This window comes from Malurus melanocephalus, unplaced genomic scaffold (assembly GCF_030028575.1).
Source record: "Malurus melanocephalus ecotype Western Australia unplaced genomic scaffold, MMel_1.1 scaffold_47, whole genome shotgun sequence".
Classification (NCBI taxonomy): Eukaryota; Metazoa; Chordata; class Aves; order Passeriformes; family Maluridae; genus Malurus; species Malurus melanocephalus.
The window spans coordinates 3101483-3113860 of record NW_026623279.1 but is presented as its reverse complement, the minus strand read 5'-3'; the positions used below and the strand labels follow the sequence as shown (position 1 = coordinate 3113860).

At 41.3% G+C, this 12378-nt stretch overlaps 1 protein-coding gene across 1 annotated transcript in view; it reads left to right on the top strand.

Moving 5' to 3' along the window:
* The first annotated feature begins 1021 nt into the window (after positions 1-1021).
* The window catches only part of SLIT2 (slit guidance ligand 2), a 259493-nt gene continuing 248136 nt past the window's right edge, over positions 1022-12378 (top strand). The window contains exons 1-3 of the mRNA XM_057365074.1: positions 1022-1616; positions 3366-3437; positions 4637-4708. Of these exons, the coding sequence (XP_057221057.1) occupies positions 1441-1616; positions 3366-3437; positions 4637-4708 (320 nt within the window). The 5' untranslated portion in view covers positions 1022-1440. The remainder of the gene's footprint in view (positions 1617-3365; positions 3438-4636; positions 4709-12378) is intronic.

Below are 12378 nucleotides of genomic sequence, written 5' to 3'. Positions count from 1 at the left end.
GCTCTCGGCGAGGTGCCGGCGGCTCGTTCGGCTGGCTGCTGCTGGCTGCTCTCGGGGGGCACTTTCGGCGGTCGGCGGCAGGCACCTTGCGGCGGGGAGGAGAGCCGGCCGGCCTGCGAGCGGCGGTGCTATCCCATTGTTCAAGCGGAAAGACTCGGGGTGCGAGGGAAGGAGCCCGGCGTGTCGCCTCCATTCTCCCGCTCCCCACCGCCCCCCTCTGCCGTTTCCCTCCGCGCCGGAGGAGCGCCGCCGCCAGGGAGCCGAGGGCCGGGCTGTTCGGCACCAGCACCGACAGCTCAGGTGCACCGGCGGGATTGGGGAAAGAGGCGCCAACCCTTCCCGAAGCGCTGTGCCTCGGGGTCTCTGGGAGAGGAGGAAAGTTGCTTCCTTTCCTGCAGCGAGCTCAGGAGCTGCTGAACTGGCCTCACCTGGAAGGACTGAGCAGTTCCCACCTTTCCCATCAGGTGCCTTTGCTGCAGCAAAGCCACGGTATCCGGGAGACCACGGGGAGCAGAGTAACACCCCTCCCCGCCCCTCCCGCTCTCGCCGCACATCGCTTGCTATCTGCTCTGTCTCGCCGTGCTCCCGGGATCACAGGAGGATCTATAACTGTGATCTGTCACCGAGGAGAAGGTCGTGGATGAACTCCCTTCCAGCAGGGCAACGAATCACTTCTCGACTGCTTATTATTATCGTGTTCTAGGACCAGCCCTTTCCTGCTAAACTTGGCTTGGGAGCGTACAGCAGGAGGGGGCGCGGGGGGTGGAGAGCCAAGCCCAAAAGCATCTTGTGTGTTTGACTTTTTTTTTTTCCCCTCCCTCCTCCTTCCGTGAGACAGTTTGATGAATGCCTGCGAGAGGGGTATGATTTGCTGAGGCGCCTCTGGCAGGGCGGTGTGTGCGCGGTGTCAGCCCCGCCGCCGCCCCCCGTGGGGCTGTGAGCGGCCCGCGGCGGGGGACGCGCGTGGGAGCGGCTGAGGCGCTGCGCGGGCCGGCGCGCAGGAAGCGCTGCTGGGGCGGACGGGGCTCCGCGGCCTCTCGCCGGGGGCTCAGCGGGGAGTCACGGCTTTGATACGGGCGAGGAGGAAGATAAGTAGCTCGCCCAACTCCGCCGCACCCGAGCCCCTGGGTTTGCTTCGCCATCGCAGGGAGCGYGTGAAGACCAGACCGAGTGCCGCTTCTCCCCGCCACCGACGGGCTAGCAAGGGTCGGCCCGGGCCCAGCCCCGCGCCCAGCGGAGTTGCCTTCAGCCGCGGACCGGTGCCACCCGCCTCACTTTGCCGGGGTTGTTTTCTTGACTTGGCTTTGGATAGAACGGACTTCGCTGTCTCCGCACCCTGAAAGTTGCCCGAGCGCTCCCCGCGGCGAGGAGGAGGGCGGCGCGCCCCGCGCCTCCCCGGGGCCGAGGCCGGTGGGCCCGGCTGGGCTGCAGCGGACGGTGATGATGTGCGGCTGGGGGAAGCTCACCCTGTCCCTGGGGCTGCTGCTGGCGATGGCGGGCGCGGTGGCGCCGCAGCCGTGCCCGGCGCAGTGCTCCTGCTCGGGGAGCACCGTGGACTGTCACGGGCTGGCGCTGCGCGGCGTCCCGAGGAACATCCCCCGCAACACCGAGAGGCTGTAAGTAACCCGGCCGGGGCGGCGAACCCCCCTCGGGCCCCGGCTYCCTTCAGGGCTCCCGCCGGCTGTCGGGCTGAGGTGGCCCCCGGCGCCGGCCCGGTTTGGGGTCCCGACGCCCTTTGGGTGGGGGGCTTCTGTTCCCTTCTCCTGGCGCTGGCCGTGCCCATTTCACAGCGATGCGCGGAGTCACGGAAGAGGTGGGCGCTGCTCCCAGCCGCTGCCTTTCATCCCGGGAAGCCGCGGTGAGCAGCGCGGTTCCCGCCTCCGCGGGGAGCGGGGGCGGGCACCACCAAGGCCAGGGGAGCGCCCCGAGGCGGCGGCGGAGCGGCCTCTCCCCCCGCCGGCGCCCATTTCCCGTCAAACTTGGCTATTACGGCTCGCCTTCCCCGGGGCAGAGCCGGGCCGCGGCCCCGCCGCGCTCCGCGGCCGTGGGCAGGGCCGCGGCCGTGGGCAGGGAGGCCCCGGGGCGCGCAGCGCTCCCTCCCGCCGCGGAGCCGCGGTGGCCGGCGCGGAGGGGCGGGCGGGGGCGCATCTGCCGCTGGGCGAGGGCACGCCGGGGTGCGGTAGCCGCGCTCGCAGGGCTCTAAGTCGTGCCATAACGGTGATCCCTCTTTCCATTTGCGTATCCCGCGGCTCGGCTGTTTTCTACATGTGGTCGGTTCTTTATCATATCAGGCTGCCTTTCACAGGGGTCCTGTGGTGTGCGCATTATTTCTTACTCTCTGATAAGTCATTTAAATGTTGGCATGTGAACATGCGTCTGGACTGGTGAATTTCACTCAGGAAGAGTATCAGAGACACGTTTCTCCTGAGACTAGTGTGGTTTCTTTACAGTGGTATTTTGGCCATATGTGGTATAAAACACTAAAAAAATACTACTTTTTTTTTTTTTTTTTACCCTAGCTGCGTTTGGAATGAGCTGTAATTGTTAGAATAGCTTCCATGTAATACCACTTCCTGATGGTTTATCTCATGAATTGCCAAATCTGGTTTTATTTGTCGTGATTGGAATTGAAAGACATTTATGTCTTAAACGCAAAAAGTTATGAAAAAGTGGCATATACTTCAGAAGAAGAAGTGGTATAAAGTATGATCAGAACTGCTAGGGCCTAATTACAGGTTTCCATTGCTTCTGAACATGCAGTCAGCATAGCTTCCTGTGCAGCAAGTGGAAAGCTTAGTTTTGGTAAAATCTTATTTCCCATCACTTACTCCAGCAGTGTTAATGCTTGTTTGAAACTTCACATTTGTTGTAGATCATTAAACCCTACGCTGCCTTTTTAGCCATATTAGAAAATCTGAAAATTGCTTGAAATAGTGAAATTTGTCTTTATTTAAGCCACTTAGTTTTTGTAAGAGCAAATAAAGGTTGTAGCATATATATAGATATACCTAAATGTAGTAAGCTTAGTGGTTTTCTAAGTGCAATTATAAACATACTCAGAGAGCTTTGGGCTCTTCTATTGTTAAAGATTCTATTTAAAGATAAACAAGAGCCTTGTAATGTCTGGTAGAACTGACTTTCCAAGACTCTACTGTTACAAAGTTTCAAACCATTGGTTCTAAGATAAAACTTAGTTCAGTAGCTTGGAAGTCAGGAACTCGCAGGGTGTTAATTGTAGGAATGGTTCATTGCCTTCATTTATGTCTCCTAACTTCTGAAATTGCTGTGCCTGTGAAAACAGATAAAACAATCTATATTTAGATTTTGAATGTTTTAATTTTGCTGCTTACAATTATTCTTCTTAGGGATCTTAATGGAAATAACATCACAAGAATCACGAAGACYGACTTTGCTGGTCTAAGGCACCTTCGAGTTCTGTAAGTTTTCTCTTTCTCTCATTGATAACTTTTAGGACTGATGCTACAGGTTGCAGTTACCTTCCAGTTCATTAGCTGTCTGGGTTATCACTTTTTAACTATTGTATTACCATATCTGAACTTAAAACCACTCTTCCACGTGTTATACACTGTTATGCAACAGCTACTAATTCCCTTAAATATAATTTGTTTAAAGTTTTTTAATCTCCCCTTAAGACTGAGATTTTCAGGATTTAATTTAGCACATAGCTTACAAGTAGGACTTGCTAAAATTGATTGAATAACCGTTGGAGTTACTTCAGTTTAAGGCTATGAAATTTATATTTCACACTGAAAATGGGTACTTTCAGACAGAACTATTAGGGAATTAATTAAGAAAAGAGTTATTCCTTTAATGAATGTAAAAGCAAGTCCTGGGTGATTATTATTGCTTTTATTGTCCAGTAGCTTCTGGACGAAAAGGAAACACTTCACCAGTGAATCTGAGGAAGGCATCGTTTGGTTGGTTTATTTGGGTGGGTTTTTGTTTATTTGTTTTTAACCATTTTTTTAAAGCATTATAGAGGTTTTAAAACTTGATGGTTTTTTTTTTTGTGGGTTTTTTTTGGTTTTGTTTTTCTGAGGGAAATCTCTAACTAGTTAGCTTATTTATTCAGGCTGGCTTAATTTGAGCAAGTAGTCTTGTAAAATCTTTTTCCCTCTGAAATAAATACAATATTGTAGTAATTTAAATTTTTTTTACAAGAAAACATACTGTTATGTTACAATCTCTGTGCACTTTTTCAGTGGTGTTTCTCCAACACTATGATTCAGTGTTTTAGTTTTGTTATTCTCACGTGAGACTAATGTCACCTTCATACTGTTTGACTGCAGTCTTATAACTGGCTGAAGGGCAGTGATGTGTGGGCACACAGCGTGTAGGCACATGTGTAGCTTTTTAATTTTGGACTCCTTAAGTAAATGAGCAAATGTAATATCAATTCCTGTTTCTTTTACCAAAGCTTATTTTCCTTCTTTTGGGTATATGAGCCCAAGTAAATTGTCGATGACAGGGAGACAGAAGGTTAAAGTGGATGTCACTCTAGAATAGCTGGTGTATTGTTTTAAAGAATATGTGGGTGCCTTTAAATGATCATTGTGAATGCAGCAAGTTATCTCAGAGATATTAAGATTTACATATAAAAATTTCTATATTTCAGTCAGCTCATGGAGAACAAGATTAGTACTATTGAGAGAGGAGCATTCCAGGATTTAAAAGAGCTGGAGAGGCTGTAAGTATTTTTAATTCTAAAAGTCTCAGCTTTTGGGGGGTCAAATTAATTGTGTGTTAAGGTACTCAGGCTTCAGACTTTTAATTTTTTTTTWAAACTTGGGCCTTCTAGCCTTACACAAGAGAAGTGAGAAATTTTCGAGCAGTATATAAGGGACTCGGCTGAGGGGGGAGCATTCACGAGCAGTCCGGATTCAAAGTGCAGACTGTAATAGTCCTGTAGGAAATAGTTTGAATGCTATCATATTTTTTCACTTTAATCTTGAGTACACAAGACTTTTGAAAACACAAATGCACCAAAAGAAGCCTGTTCTCTGACCCATAATGTTAAGTGTTACTGTTAGATGTTGGATGTTTTATGCAATATCTTATTGGAAGTAACTGCTGGCTATAAAGTGTTGTCTTGTTACGTAGCAGTAATTGAATTCTGCTCTATTTTTTATTTGATGAACACTTTTGCAAAGGCTTAGAAAAAATATGAACTGTTAGTTTTTAAAAATAATTTGAAATTGGATTAAAAAAAAAAAAGAGTACTGTAGGGGGAGAAGATGGAGCAGAGTTTAGAGGACCTTATCTGGTGAAGCTGAAATACAAACACCTGCTTGGTTGCAGTGGGGCCTCGAAAATGAATAATTCCCAAACTAGTTTTCAGTATGTGCCTTCTTATTTTGTTACACTTCAAATGATTTTTTTTTTAAATGTGTTATCCGACTTGGGACATCTGAGTTGTTAAAGGCAAGATGGTGATTGTTGGACAAAGTTTCACTGTGGAGCCTGGAAAGTATTAATATATACGTTCTGTGCAACTTGAGTCATGTCTTCATTATAAGGCATCTTAGTTGCGTTTTCATTATATCATCTTTTCTTTAAGCATGCCTCTGAGGTCTTTAGTGTTTCATTTGCTGCTGCTCTAACTTTTTATAAAGTATTTCTGCTTTACTTCATTGAAAAGTAGCACTGGTCTGAACATGGTTTGTCTTATTATAGTTGCTTTTTATCCACAGCTGCTGTGTGTTTAAAACAAAAACCCCCACAAACCATTATGGTTAGGTTGGTCATTTAGACAAAACTATTCAAGAGACTTAGTAACCACCAGTGGAATTATGATATTTCTATAATATCTGAAATATTATGTACTTGAGATAATTACCTCMCTTTTTCAAATAAGCCCAAGTAACATTTTGACCTAAAAAATGAGAGTGTTATTATATAGTAAATTTTTTTTCATAAATTTTAATGAGATTGATTGCTCTTTGAAAAAAAGAAAAACTGGCTGTGCATTTCTAAGTCATATTAAAACATCTAATACAATGCTTTTTTACAATGTGTTTCCAACTTTGCACAAAGTATAGAGTTTTAGATTAGCTTCTCCTGCTGTGGGATATATTGGAATAATATATAAACATTCCTAAATTTGTTTATGGTGTCTGGATAAAAAAAATTAAACAGTGTAGTTCATATTGCAAAAGTAAATACACATGTATGAAACATGAACAAACATTAAAAGATCCACACTTTCACTGTGAATGTGGTTTAACACTGAGATACCAAGTGGTTACAAAGTTTTAAAACAGTTTGTCAGCAGCCTTATTTCTTAATTGTATCAAAGTATGATGCTGCTATCTGATTTATTGTCAGATTTCAACAAACTTTTTAACTTGTGTCATAATATCAAGGCATTTACTGTTCACATTTCTGAAGTATAGAACTGTTGTACCAGAGAAAAATGAACTTCAGTTTTTAAAACTTACTTGTCTGATGTGTTTTGTATTTTGCCATTACGTTTTTCCATTTTTCTTTGGTTTTCCCTGATAATTGGAAAACAACAGATATTTTCCATTTTCATAAGATACTAGTTCTGAAGAGAAATAGTGATAATTGTGACTACTTTTGTGGGTTATGTTTGTTCACCCTTCAGCAGGCAAACTATGCTATTTGAAAGTTTAGTTATTTAGACCTACAAAGTCAGTTTATATTTTGTCTTCAGCGTTACATTACATCTGCTCCAACGCTTGTCAGTTTCTTTAACTTGCTGGCTGGAATTCAATTCGTGTTAGGTGTGTGGGTGACTTGTAATTTGAATATATATGCAGAATGTCTTTAAACTGCCCCAGCTGTTGGCTAAGAGCAAATATTTCATATTTGTGGGGAAAAGCTGAGAAAATTCTTCTTGTTTACAACTGCCAAGTCCATCTGATGAAGGCACATTGTTATCTGACAGCCAATTCATCTCCTTGGGATTTTGAAATCCAAAATGATTTCTCAGGAAACCTATGGGTACTTAGTACAAGTATTTTCTATTATACATTAAATGGCAAGCACTTTAAAGCTTTTTAATTTTTTTCCATGTGTAAGTGTAGGGTGTCACATTTTCACTCGAGTGTGATATGCCAAGCTGCTGTCACAGAATATCTGATGCAGACCCTTTAGTGTGCCAGCAGAAGGTCTAAGAGAATTTCGCTGCAGCTTAAATTAAATCAATTTGGTTTATACGATTGTTTACATGTGATACTGCTTATGTTGAAATATCTTGTGCTAGTATATCAAGGCTGAATTTTAAAATATATTTTCTGTACTTCAGTACTCTAATGTGAGCAACATACTTTCATAGTAGTTTCCTTTTGGGGAAAAAAGAAATGCCCATTTCTCTAAGAGTCTAAATGAAGTGGTGTGGTTTTTTTTGTTGGTTTTTTCTTTCCCTTTGTTTGCTTGTTTCACTGGGTCTTTTTGTTTGTCTGTGGTTTTTCTTTTTGTTTGCTTGTTTTAAATTGTAATTTCAGTTACAAATTTTTTTAGAGCATAACTCTGATTCCCAAGGATCTGTTTTGTTGGTTAATGAGTTACTTGTGAATACTCATTTATAGATCTGATAATCCAAAATGCTGGGTATCCTCAGCTCCCTCTAATGGAAGGGAAGACCTGAAATACTTGGCAGAATTAATGTCAGAGAGAAGAAACTTTTTGACCTCTTTGGAAAAAACCTGCTTCAGGTTGATTTTATTAAACCCATATTTACCTCTGTCAGGTGCTTTCTCCTATAGCTTAATAAAACAACATATTTGTAGTGCATGAAGTATCTATGTTAATGTGTACACAAAGTTATTTAGATCTAATAGGCTCCACAATGGTTATTTGTGTCACCACAGTGTAATTGTAGAAGTGTAGTGGACCCCAAAGCTACAGTAAATACTGCTGTAACAAGTGATTATTACTACATCAGCCTGTACTAAAGTAAAAGTGTTCACTTCACAATAAAAGATTGCATAGCTATGCCTACTACTTGAGAAATAGGAGAGAAAAGAAAGTGGAAATTAGCAACTTAATAAGTTTTAGGTTTATGGAAACTTTAGTAGCTGGAGAAACACTGGTGAAAAACATTTCTGTAAGCCTTTTAGTTGAACACTGCTGTGAGAAGTCTTCAGTCAAATAAACAGCTGTACACCGCGGTGTTCACTTAGTTCTTAGCTGACAGTCTAGAAGGGTTTTAAGGGCTGAGATCTTGAGGTTCCAGTCCAAGCCAGTTTGGTACAACACTGTCTGAGCTGGCAAGTCTGCCTCAAATAGTTTTTTTTCACAGACTGGATACTGAATGGAAGATTCACACAGTCTGTTGGGTCGTGGAGATGCTCTGTCTGCTGAAACCCTCTGATGGAAAAATGGGCTGTATGTATTGGAGTTGAGTTGGGACAGCTTGTACCTTTGAATGCATCCTGAAGCAGTGCTAAAACCTTTTGGTTTAATTACAATCTTAACTGTCCTGTATTTAACATCTGAAGGACTTTCTATATTAGCTAATAACATATATGAGCCCATGCTGCTGACCAGGGCCTCTAAAGAGTTTATGGCTGTTCAGTACGTGGCAGGTTCCACAGAGAAGGAATTGGGATGTGTCCTGGTATGTTTTGTCAACCTCTCTTACAGAGACTACAGTCGTGTCAGTAGTGGTTTTCAATATACTTCATGGCAGGAACACAAAAAGGGTCAAGACATGGATGATTTTCACAACACTTAGGGATTTCCAGAGACCGCTGCTTATTATGGGAGACAAAACCTTTGAAACAATTTCTTATGAGCATTTGAAATTGAACACTTGTTTCTTCTTTCTTCATAAAGCTGTCATCTTAGGTGTGATGTTTATAATAGTATGAAATAGTATCTTAAGAAAGCAAGATTAAGATCAACAGAAAGTTTCCACTTTATGAAAACTAACACTGTTAGACATAGCTGCAAAAATAATTTCTAAGAAGTGCAGGCCATTGTTATCCCTAAGTTCACCTCATTCTCTGGTGCTACAAATACTGCTCAAAATGTTCCAGTTATCGTCATCTGGAGGGAAGTATAAAATTTTGTGGATGACAGCTGCCATAGACTATTGAAATAGTTCTATTAGAAGCTAGTAGATCTTTAAATCTAAAGTTTTTTTACAATTCTTTGTACTCCAGAAATATGGGGTCATCAGGTTTTGAAGGCTAAATATACTCTTCACTTGTTTGCAGAGAAGAGCAATTACCTCTTCATTTATAAAAAAAAAAAACTTGGCTGATAGGAAAACTTTTCAACCATAATTCTTCCTAATATTTTGTTTAAGTCTATAAGTTGTGATTCCAGCTGTTACCATGCTAAAACTATGACATGGAAAAAAGTCAGAATAGGAAGAATTTRCAGCAATAGTTTCAAAACTGCTCACCTTTTTCTTCCTGTATTTGTGAATAATCCATTGAGGAAGCAGTATGTCCCTAAAATGCTAATTTGGAGTCTGATTCTGCAGACATTTACCATGTGAATAACTTGGTTTGCATGAGTAGTCTTGCTGATTACTCTTGTGAGAAAGGTTACTTGTGTGGCCTAAAAAGTTTCCAGGTCAAGCCCCTATACTTTTGGTGCTTGAATAATTAGATTTTTTTTTTTTTCTAAAATTTCAATTTGTTAACAGTTCTAAAGTGCTACCTGTGTAGACTTTAAAAATCCAAACTACCAAAATAATGACCAAACCCAAACCCCCACAAATAAAGGGAAAAAAACATCAAYCCCCCATGGAACCTATTTCTGCTGCAAGCTAGTGTGTAGATAAGTTACTCTTAAAGAAATAACTGCAACTTCTGAGTTGGTGTCTGAGCCAAATGCCCCCACCATACCTCCCCAAAAATAGCCCCCCTGAGCTACATGATGTGAGTAAGCTGAAATCATGTGTTCAAGAAAAGAATGCTGGAAGGGTTGAGCATCAAGTTGGTACATGAAGTAGCTTTCAAGTTGAAAGCTAACTGTTTTATTTTCGTGTTTCTTACAATGCATTACTGAATGATGTAGAAAGAAATCTTTCAAGAATTAAGGGTTTTGTTACAGTTCATTGGATTTTCTAAATTTTTGCTAAATGGTTCTAAAATGACAAACTGAGGAATTGTCTCTACTTGCTATTTATTATTAGTTGTGGGCTCCATCTCCAAATGCATTAAAACAAGTTATTCRAAGTTAACATGGAGAGAACCTTTACTTGGGTGTGTACTTAGGAGTGTTTGAGTAGTACTGAAAGTCACTATTGTTTTGTTCATGCTGTGGATGAACAATTTGAAACTTACAGATGTGTCATAACACAGAAAGAAAAGTATATTTCTACAGTTTCAAGGAAAAGTTCTTTCTACTTAGTAAACAAACTTTAGTACTAGGTGGATTTTTTTCAGGGTACAAATCTGTAAAATTGCTGTTTGCASCTTCTGCAGCAAGGGCTTAATTAAAACGTCAGTACAAAGATCGTCTTGACAAAAATATTAAATGGGTTTCAGTAAAATAAAGTAAGGTAGAGCCATATTTCATGTATTTACAGGGTTAGAGCTACCCGTTTGAGCTGTAATCAAGTCAGATAAATGTGGTAAACTGTTGAAGTGTATTAGCAGGTTTTGAAATTTTTTAAAAAACTGACTTAGGAGTTACCAGAGTCTCTGAATGCATGGTGTTTTACAGAGCATCTCATCTTRCAAAGTCTTGCAGAGCAAGATAAACTAAGAAAATAAAGTGTTCCTTGTAGGGTAAAAACAAATATGGTTTGTTTTGATCATAACTACTCAGCAGGCCTGGGCATTTATCAAGGGCATTAACAGCTGCTTCAAAATGACCTAGGTGAACAAGTGCTGTTCTTTCTATCTAGTTTAGAAAAAGGGCCACACTATATTATGTGCATGTTTTTTCTTAGGGTGCAGATTTACTTCACTGATGGGGAAAAAAACCCAAACATGCTATTGAGAGATTAAAAGAAACCTATGTGCTAACTTGTTATTATGTATTGGTGTGTGGCATATGATTGCAGTTTTATTCCAATTAATTGACAAGCTCTATCAATGAAATGTAAATTCCAAGTAGGAAAATTCTTTCAAAAGAGGAATAGTTATGTTTTCAGTGTTTCTTTAAATGTGACCTGTGCCAACAAATTAATACCAGAACAAGAAGGTTTGAGCTGAACTTTTTCTTTCTGGGTTTTGAATCTGATAGTATATAGTCATTTCCATTTTAGAAGAGAAGTGTTAGAAACCTTAGATTTCACTTCTATGAAGCTATACGATCAAAATTCAGGAGCAGAGACTTCTGGAAAAAATGCTAAATGTCACCTGTTTTTATGATGCAATTTTGTGTTTTAGCTGAAGCAAAATGTTTGTTGTTTTCCTAATTTACAGACCCTTGGGTGCAAAGTGTATATGCTAATGTGAAGTTTTAGTACTCCAGGCAAAAATTCTGTGTTAGGAGTAGAACTACTGTTTCAGGCATCATTTATATCACTAYCATTCCTAAAAGCGCTGCAAATAAATGAACAATATTTCATCTTAAGCTTGACTGTAAGTTCTGCCAATAAAATAAGTTTTTTTTTTGTGATAAAACCTTGTGTTATATAGTATAAAAGTTGTACTGAGCTCTTAGAATGAGTTCTTAGCTCTTTAGCTGGAAGTTAGTTTCCAGTTTCTTTTCTCACTGACTGCTGGTCTTTGTTTTGATGTTCAAGTTCATTATTCAAGTCTGAGAACTAATTTTTTTTTTTATTTGGGCTACATTCTGAGCAGTTTTGACTACTGGAGCTGGAAAGTCTAGATTTGCCTACAATCTGGGTGGTTCTGCATGTGCTTGTTTTTTAAGGCTTGTTGATGTCCCCCCTGTCGCACTGATATTTAATCCCCTGTGTGTCTTCAGTCTGAATGAGTGAGCATTTGAGGGGTTAATACCTTCACACAGGTGTGTGATAGRTAACAGAAGAATAATGAGTTGAGATAGAGAATACCCAGTTTGGAACAGCCCTGAAGGGGGTGAACGGCCATTCCCTGTTAATCGTGGATGTGAAAAATCCTTCTTTGAGCTAGTCCTACATAGTTTAAGGGCAATGCACAACACATTCCTTCTCTTCGAGCAGGGAGGAGACCATGAAGCCTGCGGTGTTWATCACTTACCAAGGGAATGTCGGACTACCTTGCATGAATTATACTGGCCACCATTATTTATTCTTTTTTTTTTAAAAAAAGATTAAAAAATACTACTGTAGTTATTCTGTATTAGCAGGCTTTTGTCAAAGCAACTTCAAATATCTTTTTTTTTAAATGTCTGTTGAATCAGAGATGGACAAAGGCTGTCTTTAACAACAGTGTTTAAAAATATGCAGTGTTCTAATGAAATTTTTAAAAAAGCCAAATTATA